Source organism: Bos mutus, chromosome 14, assembly GCF_027580195.1.
Source record: "Bos mutus isolate GX-2022 chromosome 14, NWIPB_WYAK_1.1, whole genome shotgun sequence".
Taxonomy (NCBI): Eukaryota; Metazoa; Chordata; class Mammalia; order Artiodactyla; family Bovidae; genus Bos; species Bos mutus.
Genome location: NC_091630.1, coordinates 59,718,147 through 59,732,014, shown reverse-complemented (window position 1 = coordinate 59,732,014; position 13,868 = coordinate 59,718,147). Strand labels below are relative to the sequence as shown.

Genomic DNA, 13,868 nt, shown 5'->3' with positions numbered 1-13,868 from the left:
TGACTCTTCGAGACCCCATGGACTGCAGCCCACCAGGCTCCTCTGTCCATGGGATTTTCCAGGCAAGAGTTCTGGAGTGGGGTGCCATTGCCTTCTCCAGTTGAGGGTATTAGAAGGATGCAAACCCAGTGTGACATACAGGTCACCATGGGACCCTTGGCTTATGGGTTGGAGAAATGGGCCATGACCAACCATGGGGACCTCCAGCACTGACTCCACTAGACTCACGTGAGCAGCAAGTCACCTCCAGCCTCACCGCGTAGACAGAGGTGGGAGAGACAGGGAAACAGAGAGACAGAAGGAGGCCTGGCCCAGATTTTGCAGGGGATTTCTAGCCTTGCACCTGAGCTGAGGTGAGAAGCACTTTGAAATGTTAGACAGGGACTTGAGATTCCAACACACAAACTACAGCACAAAGCACTGATCAGAGAGTTAATGCTTATGGTTTTTTTTTTTTTTTTTTTTACATATTGACTTTAAATTATTTCATCATTCCCAAGAAATTCTGAGGGAAATTTTGCTACAATTACACTAAATCTAAATATTAACTTGGAAGAAATTGAGGTTTTCACAGTATTCAGTTTTATTCTTTAGTTTTCCCTCTATTAATTTAAGACTGTGTGTGTGTGTGTGTATTCCTGTGCATGTGTGTGTATATATGTACACGTATCCCGAGAGAAGGAAATGGCTACCCACTCCAATATTCTTGCCTGGGAAATCCCTTGGACAGAGGAGCCTTGCGGGCTATAGTCCATGGGGTCTTAAGAGTCAGACACAACTTAGCAACTAAACCTCCACCGTGTATATATTTCCTCTCTTCACACAGGCACTATAATATCTTGTTAGTGTTGTTCCAAGGCTGTGGTTAACATTGTAAATAAACCCCTCCCCATTATAAAGCTAACATATTAACATATACAAATATGTAGAAATCTGTAGTTTTTATGTTTCATTTGTTCAGTATTTGTTAAGTGCCTATGGTATGTCAGGTCCAGATACATACTTATCTTGAATCATACCACTTTACTCCACTCTAATTAAAGAGTTTTTAGGTTTTACAAATATGATAAATTTATCTACTACCTTCCAATAGTTATATGTATTGATTTGGTTTCAAGCACTGTTCCATTGGCAAGAACATCCTTAAGAAAGTGAATAGTGTTGGTAATATTGGCATTCTCATTCTGTAATTAATTTTAATGGGATGTTTTTATTGTCTTTTAAGAGTTGGGTGTTTGAAAAGGCATCGATAAATAATACCATTTTCTTCCACTCCTGTGTACAAAATCAATTAAGAAATAAGAAACAGAACACAGACAAATGGAAGTCCGAACCTCAGCTTTAATACTGATGAAACCAAGTTGGGGTACTGGCTCTATGTAGGCGCTCACAGAGCTCACTAACTCCTCCTAGAAGGAAGTGAGATTCGGGGCACCCACTGTCTCCCCTATGGGGGCTGTGCCCATCAGTGACAGAGAACCTGAGAGGAAGCACCTTCTGTGACGCAGCTCCTCTGGGAGTAGAAAGGGCCAGAGCTGGAGCACCTGCTTCCTTTGTCGCCAGATGAAGGGCTGTTGCCTGTTCTCTGGTTGCAGTGGGAGAGAGTGTGGGTGTTGGCATGGGGGAAAGAGTTCCCCCTCTAGTTATGTGTGATTTGTAAAAACTTCCTTTAGCATGAAAGGAAAGTCATTTCTAATTTTACTAAGAACCCTATTAAGAGGATTTAAAAATGAATGCTAGAAACATTAAAATGTTTCTCTTTGGCATCTATTGGATTCAATATGTTTTTTCTTTGTTGAACTTAAGAGTTATGTAACTTGAAAAAATTTATTTGTTAAAACTAAATAACATTTCCATTGTATGAACTGCTTACTCATGGTGGAGAGCTCATTAAATCTATAAATGAGATTTCTAACTTTTTTGTTTTTTAACAAGTTTTGAACATTTGCTTTTGTTATTTTTTAATGGAAGTATAGTTGGCATACAGTGTTTTGTTGTTTCAAGTGTACTGTGGAATGATTTGACAATTGCAAATGTTATGAAATCATCACCATTATAAGTTTAGTGATCATCTGTCCTCACACAAAATTAGTACAGTGTTCTCCTTATTGCCAAATTCAAACTTAAATTGAAGAAAGTAGGAAAAACCACTAGACCATCAGGTATGACCTAAATCAAATCCCTTATGATTATACAGTGGAAGGGAGAAATAGATTTAAGGGACTAGATTTGATAGACAGACTGCCTGATGAACTATGGACACAGGTTCTTGACATTGTACAAGAGACAGGGATCAAGACCTTCCCCATGGAAAAGAAATGCAAAAAAGCAAAATGGCTGTCTGAGGAGGCCTTACAAATAGCTGTGAAGAGAAGAGAAGCGAAAAGCAAAGGAGAAAAGGAAAGATATAAGCATCTGAATGCAGAGTTCCAAAGAATAGCAAGGAGACATAAGAAACCCTTCCTCAGTGATCAGTGCAAGGAAATAGAGGAAAACAACAGAGTGGGAAAGACTAGTGATCTCTTCAAGAAAATTAGAGATACCAAAGGAATATTTCATGCAAAGATGGGCTCGATAAAGGACAGAAATTGTACGGACCTAAAAGAAGCAGAAGATATTAAGAAGAGGTGGCAAGAATACACAGGAGAACTGTACAAAAAAGATCTTCACGACCCAGATAATCATGATGGTGTGATCACTCATCTACAGCCAGACATCCTGGAATGTGAAGTCAAGTGGGCCTTAAAAAGCATCACTACGAACAAAGCTAGTTGGGGTGATGGAATTTCAGTTGAGCTCTTTCAAATCCTGAAAGATGATGCTGTGAAAGTGCTGCACTCAATATACCAGCAAATTTGGAAAACAGCAGTGGCCACAGCACTGGAAAAGGTCAGTTTTCATTCCAATCCCAAAGAAAGGCAATGCCAAAGAATGCTCAAACTACTGCACAATTGCACTCATCTCACATGCTAGTAAAGTAATACTCAAATTTCTCCAAGCCAGGCTTCAGCAATATGTGAACTGTGAACTTCCAGATGTTCAAGCTGGTTTTAGAAAAGGCAGAGGAAACAGAGACCAAATTGCCAACATCTGCTGGATCATCAAAAAAGCAAGAGAGTTCCAGAAAAACATCTATTTCTGCTTTATTGACTATGCCAAAGCCTTTGACTATGTGGATCACAAGGAACTGTGGAAAATTCTGAAAGAGATGGGAATATCAGACCACCTGACCTGCCTCTTGAGAAACCTATATGAGGTCAGGAAGCAACAGTTAGAACTGGACATGGAACAACAGACTGGTTCCAAATAGGAAAAGGAGTACATCAAGGCTGTATATTGTCACCCTGCTTATTTAACTTATATGCAGAGTACATCATGAGAAACGCTGGGCTGGAAGAGGCACAAGCTGGAATCAAAAGATTGCCGGGAGAAATATCAATAACCTCAGATATGCAGATGATACCACCCTTATGGCAGAAAGTGTAGAGGAACTAAAAAGCCTCTTGATGAGAGTTAAAGAGGAGAGTGAAAATGTTTGCTTAAAGTTCAACATTCAGAAAACTAAGATCATGGCATCTGGTCCCATCACTTTATGGGAAATAGATGGGGAAACAATGGAAACAGTGTCAGACTTTATTTTTTTGGGCTCCAAAATCACTACAGATGGTGACTACAGCCATGAAATTAAAAGACGTTTACTCCTTGGAAGGAAAGTTATGACCAACCTAGATAGCATATTCAAAAGCAGAGACATTACTTTGCCAACAAAGGTCCGTCTAGTCAAGGCTATGGTTTTTCCAGTGGTCATGTATGGATGTGAGAGTTGGTCTGTGAAGAAGGCTGAGTGCTGAAGAATTGATGCTTTTGAACCGTGGTGTTGGAGAAGACTCTTGAGAGTCCCTTGGACTGCAAGGAGATCCAACCAGTCCATTCTGAAGGATATCAGCCCTGGGATTTCTTTGGAGGGAATAATGCTAAAGCTGAAACTCCAGTACTTTGGCCACCTCATGCGAAGAGTTGACTGATTGGAAAAGACTCTGATGCTGGGAGGGATTGGGGGCAGGAGGAGAAGGGGACAACAGAGGATGAGATGGCTGGATGGCATCACTGACCTGATGGATGTGAGTTTGAGTGAACTCTGGGAGTTGGTGATGGATGGGGAGGCCTGGCGCACTGCAATTCATGGGGTCGCAAAGAGTCAGACATGACTGAGCAATTGAACTGAGCTGAACTGAACTGAACTATTGACCATATTCCTTATGCTTTACATTACATCCTTGTAACTTAATTTCATAAGACTGGAGGTTTGTACCTCTTAATTCCCTCACCTGTTTTGCCCACGCTCTACCCCCTCCCTCCGATAGCCACCCATTTGTTCTCAGTATCTATGAGTTTGTTTTGGTTTTTAGATTTCATATGTAAGTGGTATGCAGCATTTGTATTTATTTTGGAGGATCTAATTAGGGGTCTTATCTAAAGAATGTTTCTTGAGGGCCTGCTGTGGTCTAGGCACTCTGTGTTGGTGTTTAGCTGTACAAAGAGTGGTGAAAAAATTCATGACCTTAAGAAAAGCTTTGTTTCAAGATAAAATGGCATGTAAAAGTATACGGAGAGCTAAAAGCTATCAAATATATGATGACATAACCTTTATATCATAATCATACAAACCAGTCACCAATGCCCTAATAGTATGTATTTAATTTTAGAATGCATCAGTTCATTTTATCTCAAGTCTCTGGGACTTGAGAATGGAAATGGGTTTTCACACTAGGATAATTTGTCTTCCTGGCAACAGTTCCATTGAGTGTTTTTTGGTTTTTGCTTTTTTGCTTTATTTTGGATTGTCCCAGGAGTTTACTGTTTATTTTGGGAAGGCATTAGATATTTTCCTTGGAAATGCCACCAGATGCCAAGCAACATGTAGATTATTAAAGGTTACCAGCATTCTTCTACCTTTTGACTAATTAAAAACATTTAACTGAGAGATGTCATAAAATGTATTTTTAGGAGGTTTCAATATATAATTGAATAAGAAAAAAAGCTTTAAAAGCACGAATTACTTGCTAATACTTAAAATGTTTTATAGGTCTCTTTGACGTTATTTTCAACAAAGGAAATGTATGCATTTTCCAAAGTCATGAATTGAGGCACCTTTCTCTGGCTCTTGACAACGGCTCTGTCACTGGAATGGTATGTGGTAATCTCTGTTTTCACCGTATGTCAAATGTATTGTATCCATATATATATATATATAATATATTCTTGCACAAGACACTTTCATAAGATTATGAATTTGTATTTTCCTTTGGCTTTTGCTTCCACTTTTTTCATGTTGTTTTGTCTCACTGATTTTTGAGATTTTGATATGTAAATGGCCTTAAGTTTCAGCAGTTAGAATTTAGACAAGAAAAAGTAGAACACGTCTCTGAGAACATTCAAACTTTCAGTTAGCCTCAAAATGGGAAATCTGACCTCCCAAAGGCCCTTTCAGGGATCACATTATTGGGGGAAAACCAATAGTTCCACATAATTATGCCTTGTATTACTTAGTTGGGCTTCCCTGGTGGCTCAGTTGGTAAAGAATCTGCCTGCCATGCAGGAGACCCAGGTTTGATCCCTGGATTGGGAAGATCCCCTGGAGAAGGAAATGGCTACCCACTCCAGTAGTCTTGCCTGGGAAATCTCATGGACAGAGGAGCCTGGTGGGCTACAGTCCATAGGGTCGCGAAGAATTGGACACGACTTGAGCAGCTAAACACAGCACAGTGTGCTTTGTGAATGAGTGTATGAGATTACTTAGTTTAGGTTTGAAAGGAACCCAAAGCTGGTGCTCTGTGACAACCTAGAGGGGTGGGATGGGAAAGGAGGTGGGAGGAAGGTTTAAGAGGGAAGGGACGTAGGTATATCTATGGCTGATTCATGTTGATACACAGAAGAAACAATCACAGTAGTGTAAAGTAATTATCCTACAATTAAAAATAAAATAAAAATTTTAAAATGGATAAAACTTCTAAAAATGTCTTTTTTTTAAGATCCATGTATGATTATTTGTTTTGAAGCTGAGAAAGCATAGGATGACATGCACTGTTTTAAGTGCTAACTGTGTGTTATAACATTTAGCCTTTTTATTGTCCTATGAGAGAGTACATTAGCATCCCTTTCTGACAGAAGAGGAGCCTGACGAGTGGGAAGACTGTGTTGTCCAAAGTCTCAGAGCTGGTCAGTATGAAAGCAGGCACGGAGCACAGACGCTGGGACTCCACCCCTCATTCTACAGCTTTCTCATATAATCTTACATAATTTTATGCAATGACTTTTTTTTTTTTGCTTATATCTTGTTTTAAAACTTAAGGATAGCAATAAATTTTGAAGAAAAAACATGATCTGTAGGACTGAAATTCAGGCTAAGGAACTAATCAGTCACCTTTTTTTTTTGACAACATTGACCATATTTATTTTGTTTACAAATCTGCAGTTGGGCGGGACCCAGAGAAGGTAGCACATCTCTCTTCCTCTCAGCATCAAGTGAAGTGGCTGAAATGTTAGAGACTGGAGTCATCCAAGGGCTTGTTGAGTCGAAGGTCTGATAGTCGATGCCAGCTCTCAGTGGAACAGCTGTGTGTGGCCCTTCCTTCAGTGTAGCTGCTTGACTCTCACAGCATGGGAGCTAGGTTCCAGGACAAAAGTGCCCAGAGGGGAAATAGTCAGGAGGAAGCTGTATTGCTTTTTTAAAACAAATTATTAATTAATTTACTTACTTGCTTCACTGGTGGCTCAGATGATAAATAATCTACCTGCAGCACGGAAGACCCAGTTCAATCTCTGAGTCGGGAAGATCCCCTGGAGAAGGAACTGGTAACCCACTCCAGTATTCTTGCCTGGAGAATCCCATGGACAGAGGAGTTGGGCAGGCTAGAGTCCATGGGGCTGCAAAGATTCGGACATGAATCAGTCACATTTCTTTTATGGTGTCTTTTTTTTGAACTTGGCATGTTACCCCATGCTGTTTTTTATGCTTATTTTTATTTATATTTTGGCTGCACTGGATTTCAGTGGTGGCATATGGGATCTAGTTTCCTGATCAGGGATCAAACTGGGGCACTCTGCGTTGTGAGCTTGGAGTCTTAGTCACTGGACCACCAGGGAAGTCCCTCATGCTGTATTTTGTAGTGCATTCTGCTTCATAAAGGTCCTAGTCAGTAGAAGTTTAATAAATATGAATGTTGAGGGTATGGAATCACTCAAATTAAGAGTTCAAGAAATGTTCTATTTATTTTTCTAAAATCAAATTAAGTCTCTCTGTAAACCCCTCTCCCTCTAAGTTGGAGAAAAATCCCACCTTGGTTATTATGAAGGTCACCTTGTTGTATACACATTTCAAGCTGGGGACAACTCTCTTAACTTCAGTCCACACTGCTCACTGCCCAGTTCTCATCAAACATCAGGTGGTTTCTTTGTGAACGGCTCCGTGGCTTACCTGCCATCCTCACACAAGAAACTTCACTGAGGTTGGCAGCTTTAGTGTCACGGATCAAGCCTTTCCAGCGGCATCAGTAAGTCCTTACTTTCAGGCCCAGATGCCTCCTTGAGACAGTGAGAGGTCCGACCTCAAACAGTGCCCTAAACTAGAAATGTCTCACTATAGTTTATCTTCCTTGATTTGTTCAGTTTTTCACAAGCAAAACCTAGTAATACACATCTGTTAATTTCATCTTTTGATCCTATGTGGTCTTTAATTTAGGAAGACACAAAAAAAGAAGTGAAAAATAATGATAAAATGCACATTAACATCTCATTAAATTACCCTGCCACTGGAATTATTTTTGCTGTTATTTAGCGCTCTACATGGTTTCTGAAAAGTCAAGAGAAGGTCCTTGGAGCAAGACCCTGGAAATCAGGGCAGGAGATCAAAAGAATTGAATCAGAAAACATGTCACAGTTGTACAGCTAGTTCAAGGGTTCCATGCAGTGCACTGGATCTGTGCAGACATAGAGTGTCAACACCTTTTCTATTGCTTATGCAGAGCTTTCATTTTGTTTTGTTTTCCCTTTTTCTTTTAGGCTAGTGGTGGGGCCTCCACTGAGATGCGGGTGCTGTCCCAGCCCAACCGCTGCGCACTCCTTGAGTCAGCACGGGTTCCCGGCCACTTGGTTATTTTTGATCGCCATGGCAAAATAACTAACGAATCATCGGCAGGCTATGCAGACCTTTCAAAAGAGTTTGTGGTTTTTGTCAAGGTAAACTGGAGGAAGGTCATTAAAGCTGATACTCTTAAACTTGTATTTTCTTTTGCCCTGTTGAGGAAAACTCTTGAATGAAGTCACAGTGGAGAAATCAGATCTTTTTCCACTCGGGGCATTGATGCCTGTGGTCATTTTGTCCACCCAGAATGTGATCGTAGGGACGGCAGCCTTAGCAACACTAAAATGATGGGAGTAACAGCCAATGTCAATTGAATTTGCAGGTTAAAACTATGGCTGTGGGAATTTCAAATAAAAAGTTAGAGAATCTTATATTTGGGAGTGAAACAAATCTATATTTAACTTTTCTAACTGTTAGAATATTTACATATTTATACTCTTTGAGTGTTGTATGTGTGTGATCATTTCATATTGCTTATGTTTTTTTTCTTTGTAATACATGTTTGTGAATTTATCTTTTTATCTTTAAATGATATTATTAATGCAATAGGTATCATTTGTGAGATTGCCTGTTTTATTACAGACACTTTACTGAGAGCTTCACCATACACAATACTAAATCTAACCACCATGACATTTCTGACAGATATTGTTATCTACATTTTAAAAATAAAGAGAATGTTTTCTGAAAAGTTACAACTTTTAATGAGTATAACATATCTAGTCTGGTGAATTATGAATCCAATCAGTCAATTTGTCTTCAAAACTTTTTAGACCTACTATGATGATGCTGTGAAAGTGCTGCACTCAATATGCCAGCAAATTTGGAAAACTCAGCAGTGGCCACAGGACTGGAAAAGGTCAGTTTTCATCCCAATCCCAAAGAAAGGCAATGCCAAAGAATGCTCAAACTACTGCACAATTGCACTCCTCTCACATGCTAGTAAAGTAATGCTCAAAATTCTCCAAGCCAGGCTTCAGCAATACGTGAACCGTGAACTTCCAGATGTTCAAGCTGGTTTTAGAAAAGGCGGAGGAACCAAAGATCAAATTGCCAACATCTGCTGGATCATAGAAAAAGCAAGAGAGTTCCAGAAAAACATCTATTTCTGCTTTATTGACTATGCCAAAGCCTTTGACTGTGTGGATCACAATAAACTGTGGAAAATTCTTCAAGAGATGGGAATACCAGACCACCTGATCTGCCTCTTGAGAAATTTGTATGCAGGTCAGGAAGCAACAGTTAGAACTGGACATGGAACAACAGACTGGTTCCAAATAGGGAAAGGAGTTCGTCAAGGCTGTATATTACAGACTGGTTCCAAATAGGAAAAGGAGTTTGTCAAGGCTGTATATTGTCACCCTGTTTATTTAACTTATATGCAGAGTACATCATGAGAAACACTGGACTGGAAGAAACACAAGCTGGAATCAAGATTGCCAAGAGAAATATCAATAACCTCAGATATGCAGATGACACCACCTTTATGGCAGAAAGTGAAGAGGAACTAAAAAGCCTCTTGATGAAAGTGAAAGTGGAGAGTGAAAAAGTTGGCTTAAAGCTCAACATTCAGAAAACGAAGATCATGGCATCCAGTCCCACCACTTCATGGGAAATAGATGGGGAAACAGTGGAAACAGTGTCAGACTTTATTTTTCTGGGCTCCAAAATCACTACAGATGGTGACTGCAGCCATGAAATTAAAAGATGCTTACTCCTTGGAAGGAAAGTTATGACCAACCTAGATAGCATATTCAAAGCAGAGACATTACTTTGCCAACAAAGGTTCATCTAGTCAAGGCTATGGTTTTTCCTGTGGTCATGTATGGATGTGAGAGTTGGACTGTGAAGAAGACTGAGCGCCAAAGAATTGATGCTTTTGAACTGTGGTGTTGGAGAAGACTCTTGAGAGTCCCTTGGACTGCAAGGAGATCCAACCAGTCCATTCTGAAGGAGATCAGCCCTGGGATTTCTTTGGAAGAAATGATGCTAAAGCTGAAACTCCTGTACTTTGGCCACCTAATGTGAAGAGTTGATTCATTGGAAAAGACCCTGATGCTGGGAGGGATTGGGGGCAGGAGGAGAAGGGGACAACAGAGGGTGAGATGGCTGGATGGCATCGCTGACTCGATGGACGTGAGTCTGAGTGAACTCCGGGAGTTGGTGATGGACAGGGAGGCCTGGCAGTCGGACACGACTGAGCGACTGATCTGATGTAATAAACACTTCATTATGTTATTATTTTCCCCAGACAACATGGGGAAAATATGGTTACATTATATTCAAACATTAGGAAAATATGAATTTATCATTGGATATTTAATCTTAATTTCTTTATTTTATTACCTTTAATGTATTACTGGAAAATGTACTTGGACTTATGTCTCTGACAACATATTTTATTATTTTCTTAGCCTAGATCATTCAAAATTGAATTGAAAGGTCAGAATATGAGCCCTTTAAGACTCTTGGCAACATATTGACAAATCTCTCTCCAGAAATGTACCAGTACTTAATCCTGGGAAAGTCAAATCATGAGGTTAGAGGGGACAGTTGACATGACCACCCTCGCTTCTGACAGGGACTTCAGAGTGAAGGATTCTTGAGGTCACTATCAAGTTTTGATAATTCATGAGAATGACCCAGAACTAAATCATTGCTCTCACATTCATGGTATTACAGAGAAAGGATGCAGATTTAACATTCACTAAGGGAAGAGATGCAGAGGGCAGAGTTCAGGAAAAGCACCAAATGTGGAAATTGTGGTTGTCCTCTTCCTGGAATCAGGATGATGTGACTTTCTCTGCACTGATGTGTGATGATATTCATGGAGCACTGCCATCCAGGGAGGCTTACCTGATACTTGGGCCCAGAGGCTTTCCTGGGGTCCCTCACATAGGGAGTCCATAAGGCCAGTCTCAGTCTCTAACATTCATTAAGGAAAGAGATGCAGAGGGAAGAGACCTCTTGGGAGGTCAGCTGACACCTCGTTACGCAAAGTTCCCACCCTAAGTCGCATCTTTACTATCTGGCTGACCCAAGGCTGCCAGGCAAGCAAAGACACTCCTGTTAGGCACAGCACCGTTAGGGGTTGGTGATTACTTCTCAGAGACCTAGGACAAAGGCCAGACCTTTCCAGGTAAAATGATGCTCGTTACTACCAAGTTCCCTTTGACAGAGCAGGATATTATTTATATTGATATCATGGACCTTGGTGTTGAGTATAGCAGTCCTTGAAAGAAACTTTGACAATCTTCTAGAGAAATAAACATTTAATTTTCACTTTATTATTATTTTTATTACTCTTATAGATTATTTTTCCTTTTGCATATTCATCATTTGTATTTTGTGACTTGTGTATTTGTGTCTTTTATTCATTTCTCTACTGTGTTAGTACATTTCTAACTAATTTTCAAGAACTTTTAATATCTTCCTCTTAAGCTATTGCTTATATGCAGAATATATCATGTGAAACGCTGGGCTGGATGAAGCACAAGCTGGAATCAAGATTGCAGGGAGAAATATCAATAACCTCAGATATGCAGATAATACCACCCTTATGGTAGAAAGTGAAGAGGAACTAAAGAGCTTCTTGATGAAAGTGAAAGAAGAGAGTGAAAAAGCTGGCTTAAAACTCAACATTCAGAAAACTAAGATCATGACATCCAGTCCTATCACTTCATGGCAAATAGATAAGGAAACAATGGAAACAGTGGCAGACTTCATTTTCTTGGGCTCCAAAATCACTGCAGATGGTGACTGTAGTTTTGGAATGAAAAGATACTTGCTCCTTGGAAGAAAAGCTATGACCAATCTAGACAGCATATTAAAAAGCAGAGGCATCAATCACTTTGTTGACAAATGTCCATCTAGTCAAAGCTATGGTTTTCCCAATAGTCATGTATGGATGTGAGAGTTGAATCATAAAGAAAGCTAAGCACTGAAGAATTGATGCTTTTGAACTGTGGTGTTGGAGCAAACTCTTGAGAGTCCCTTGGACTGCAAGGAGATCCAACCAGTCCATCCTAAAGGAAGTCAATCCTGAATATTCATTGGAAGGACTGATGCTGAAGCTGAAGCTCTTTGGCCACCTGATCAAAGAACTGACTCATTGGAAAAGCCCTTGATGCTGGGAAAGATTGAAGGCAGGAGGAGAAGGAGACGACAGAGGATGAGATGGCATGACCAACTTGGTGGACATGAGTTTGAGCAAGCTCTGGGAGTTGGTGATGGACAGGGAGGCTTGGTGTGCTGCAGTCCATGGGGTTGCAAAGAGTTGGATACAACTGAGCAACTGAACTGACTGAAGCTATTGATTAGAGAAGATTTACTTAATTTGGCTTTAGTTATATTCAATACTTCTTTTCATTCATTCATTTATTCCTCCATGCATGTGTGTGTGAGTGCTAAGTCACTTTAATTATGTCTGACTCTTCGAGACCCTATGGACTATAGCTCATCAGGCTCCTCTGTCCATGGCATTCTCCAGGCAAGAATACTGGAGTAGGTTGCCATGCCCTCCTCCAGGGGATCTTCCTGACCCAGGGATCAAGCCTGCATCTCTTACGTCCCCTGCATTGGCAGGCGTGTTCTTTACCACTAGCACCACCTGGGAAGCCCCTCCTACATGCATACATTTAACTAATATCCATAGATTACTTGTCAAAATTCAAGCACTCTTATAGAACACTATTTTTATTCTTCTCTGTATTAGTATTCAAACTATTTGCTTAGAGTGATTGGAAACTTCTTAAGAGAAGTGTTTGTGGGTTTTGCATCTTCTTAAAATCTCTGTAGCATCTGATGCTGATTCTTACAGTCTCAATAAGTAATGATTAATGTAAATCATAATGAGTCAACCAGACCACCTTCTTTAGTTTTGTTTAGCTTTACATAGCAGTTAAATTTTTTATTTCCTTTTTTTTTTGCTCATTCTTTCCCACCAAGCTTCTGGTAAGATCCCGATAACTGCAGCTTTTGTAAGAAAATGGGCTCTATTGCCATATTTCTCTAGCAAGACACAGGCGTGTCACTTACTGCCTTTCTGTGCTGTTGGTTGCTCTGCAGGGTGTGTTGCTCAACAGCGCAGTGGTTCTGCTTGCCACCAGCCTGTGCCAGGCCCTCTGCCTCCAGCCGGATGGGAGCTGCACGGGCGTAGGAAAGCCGTCTGAAAAGTCCTACTGGAGAGTGCATAAAATCAGCTCTAGGATATGCATGTTTGAAAGTGTGAAGAATGCACGGATGTTTCTGAGGATTAAGGATGGACGGTGTGATGGAGCTGTAAGCATCTGCTCGTGTTTTTCTCAGCGAATGTCTAAGACACTTGCCAAGAATTGCTACAAGTGTTGCTTGCTTGAGTGTTTTGCTTTTTAGTTTTAACCTATGAAAACTCTGGAAAATTGGATGTGCTACGTGGTAGCCCCCCTTGACTGGTATTGTTAATACATGGCTGGGGGTGGGTGCCCTCTTGGTGTGACCAGAAGGGGTCCTTGACCCTTAGACACTGCTTCTGAAATGAAAGGTGCATGCAGATCACCTGGAAATAGTGTTAGAAAATGGGTTCTGACTCAGATAGACTGCTCCAGGACCTATGTGTCTGTGTTTCTAATGAGCATCAAGCTGCTGTTGTTGAGTCAGGCCCCAAACCACACTTTGAGAACCAAGGCCCTGGGAAGTCCCAGCTCAGTCATGTTTCCTGAACTGCTTCCTTGGAACCTGAGTTCCC

General features: G+C 40.5%; 1 protein-coding gene across 3 annotated transcripts in view; it reads left to right on the top strand.

Annotated features, from left to right (window-relative positions):
* The window catches only part of RP1 (RP1 axonemal microtubule associated), a 150,409-nt gene that overhangs the window by 103,726 nt on the left and 32,815 nt on the right, over positions 1-13,868 (top strand). For 2 of the 3 annotated variants that reach the window (XM_070382397.1, XM_070382398.1), the window contains exons 13-15: positions 5,087-5,190; positions 8,062-8,238; positions 13,211-13,423. In XM_070382397.1, the coding sequence (XP_070238498.1) occupies positions 5,087-5,190; positions 8,062-8,238; positions 13,211-13,423 (494 nt within the window). The remainder of the gene's footprint in view (positions 1-5,086; positions 5,191-8,061; positions 8,239-13,210; positions 13,424-13,868) is intronic. The other variant, XM_070382399.1, reaches the window with a different exon arrangement.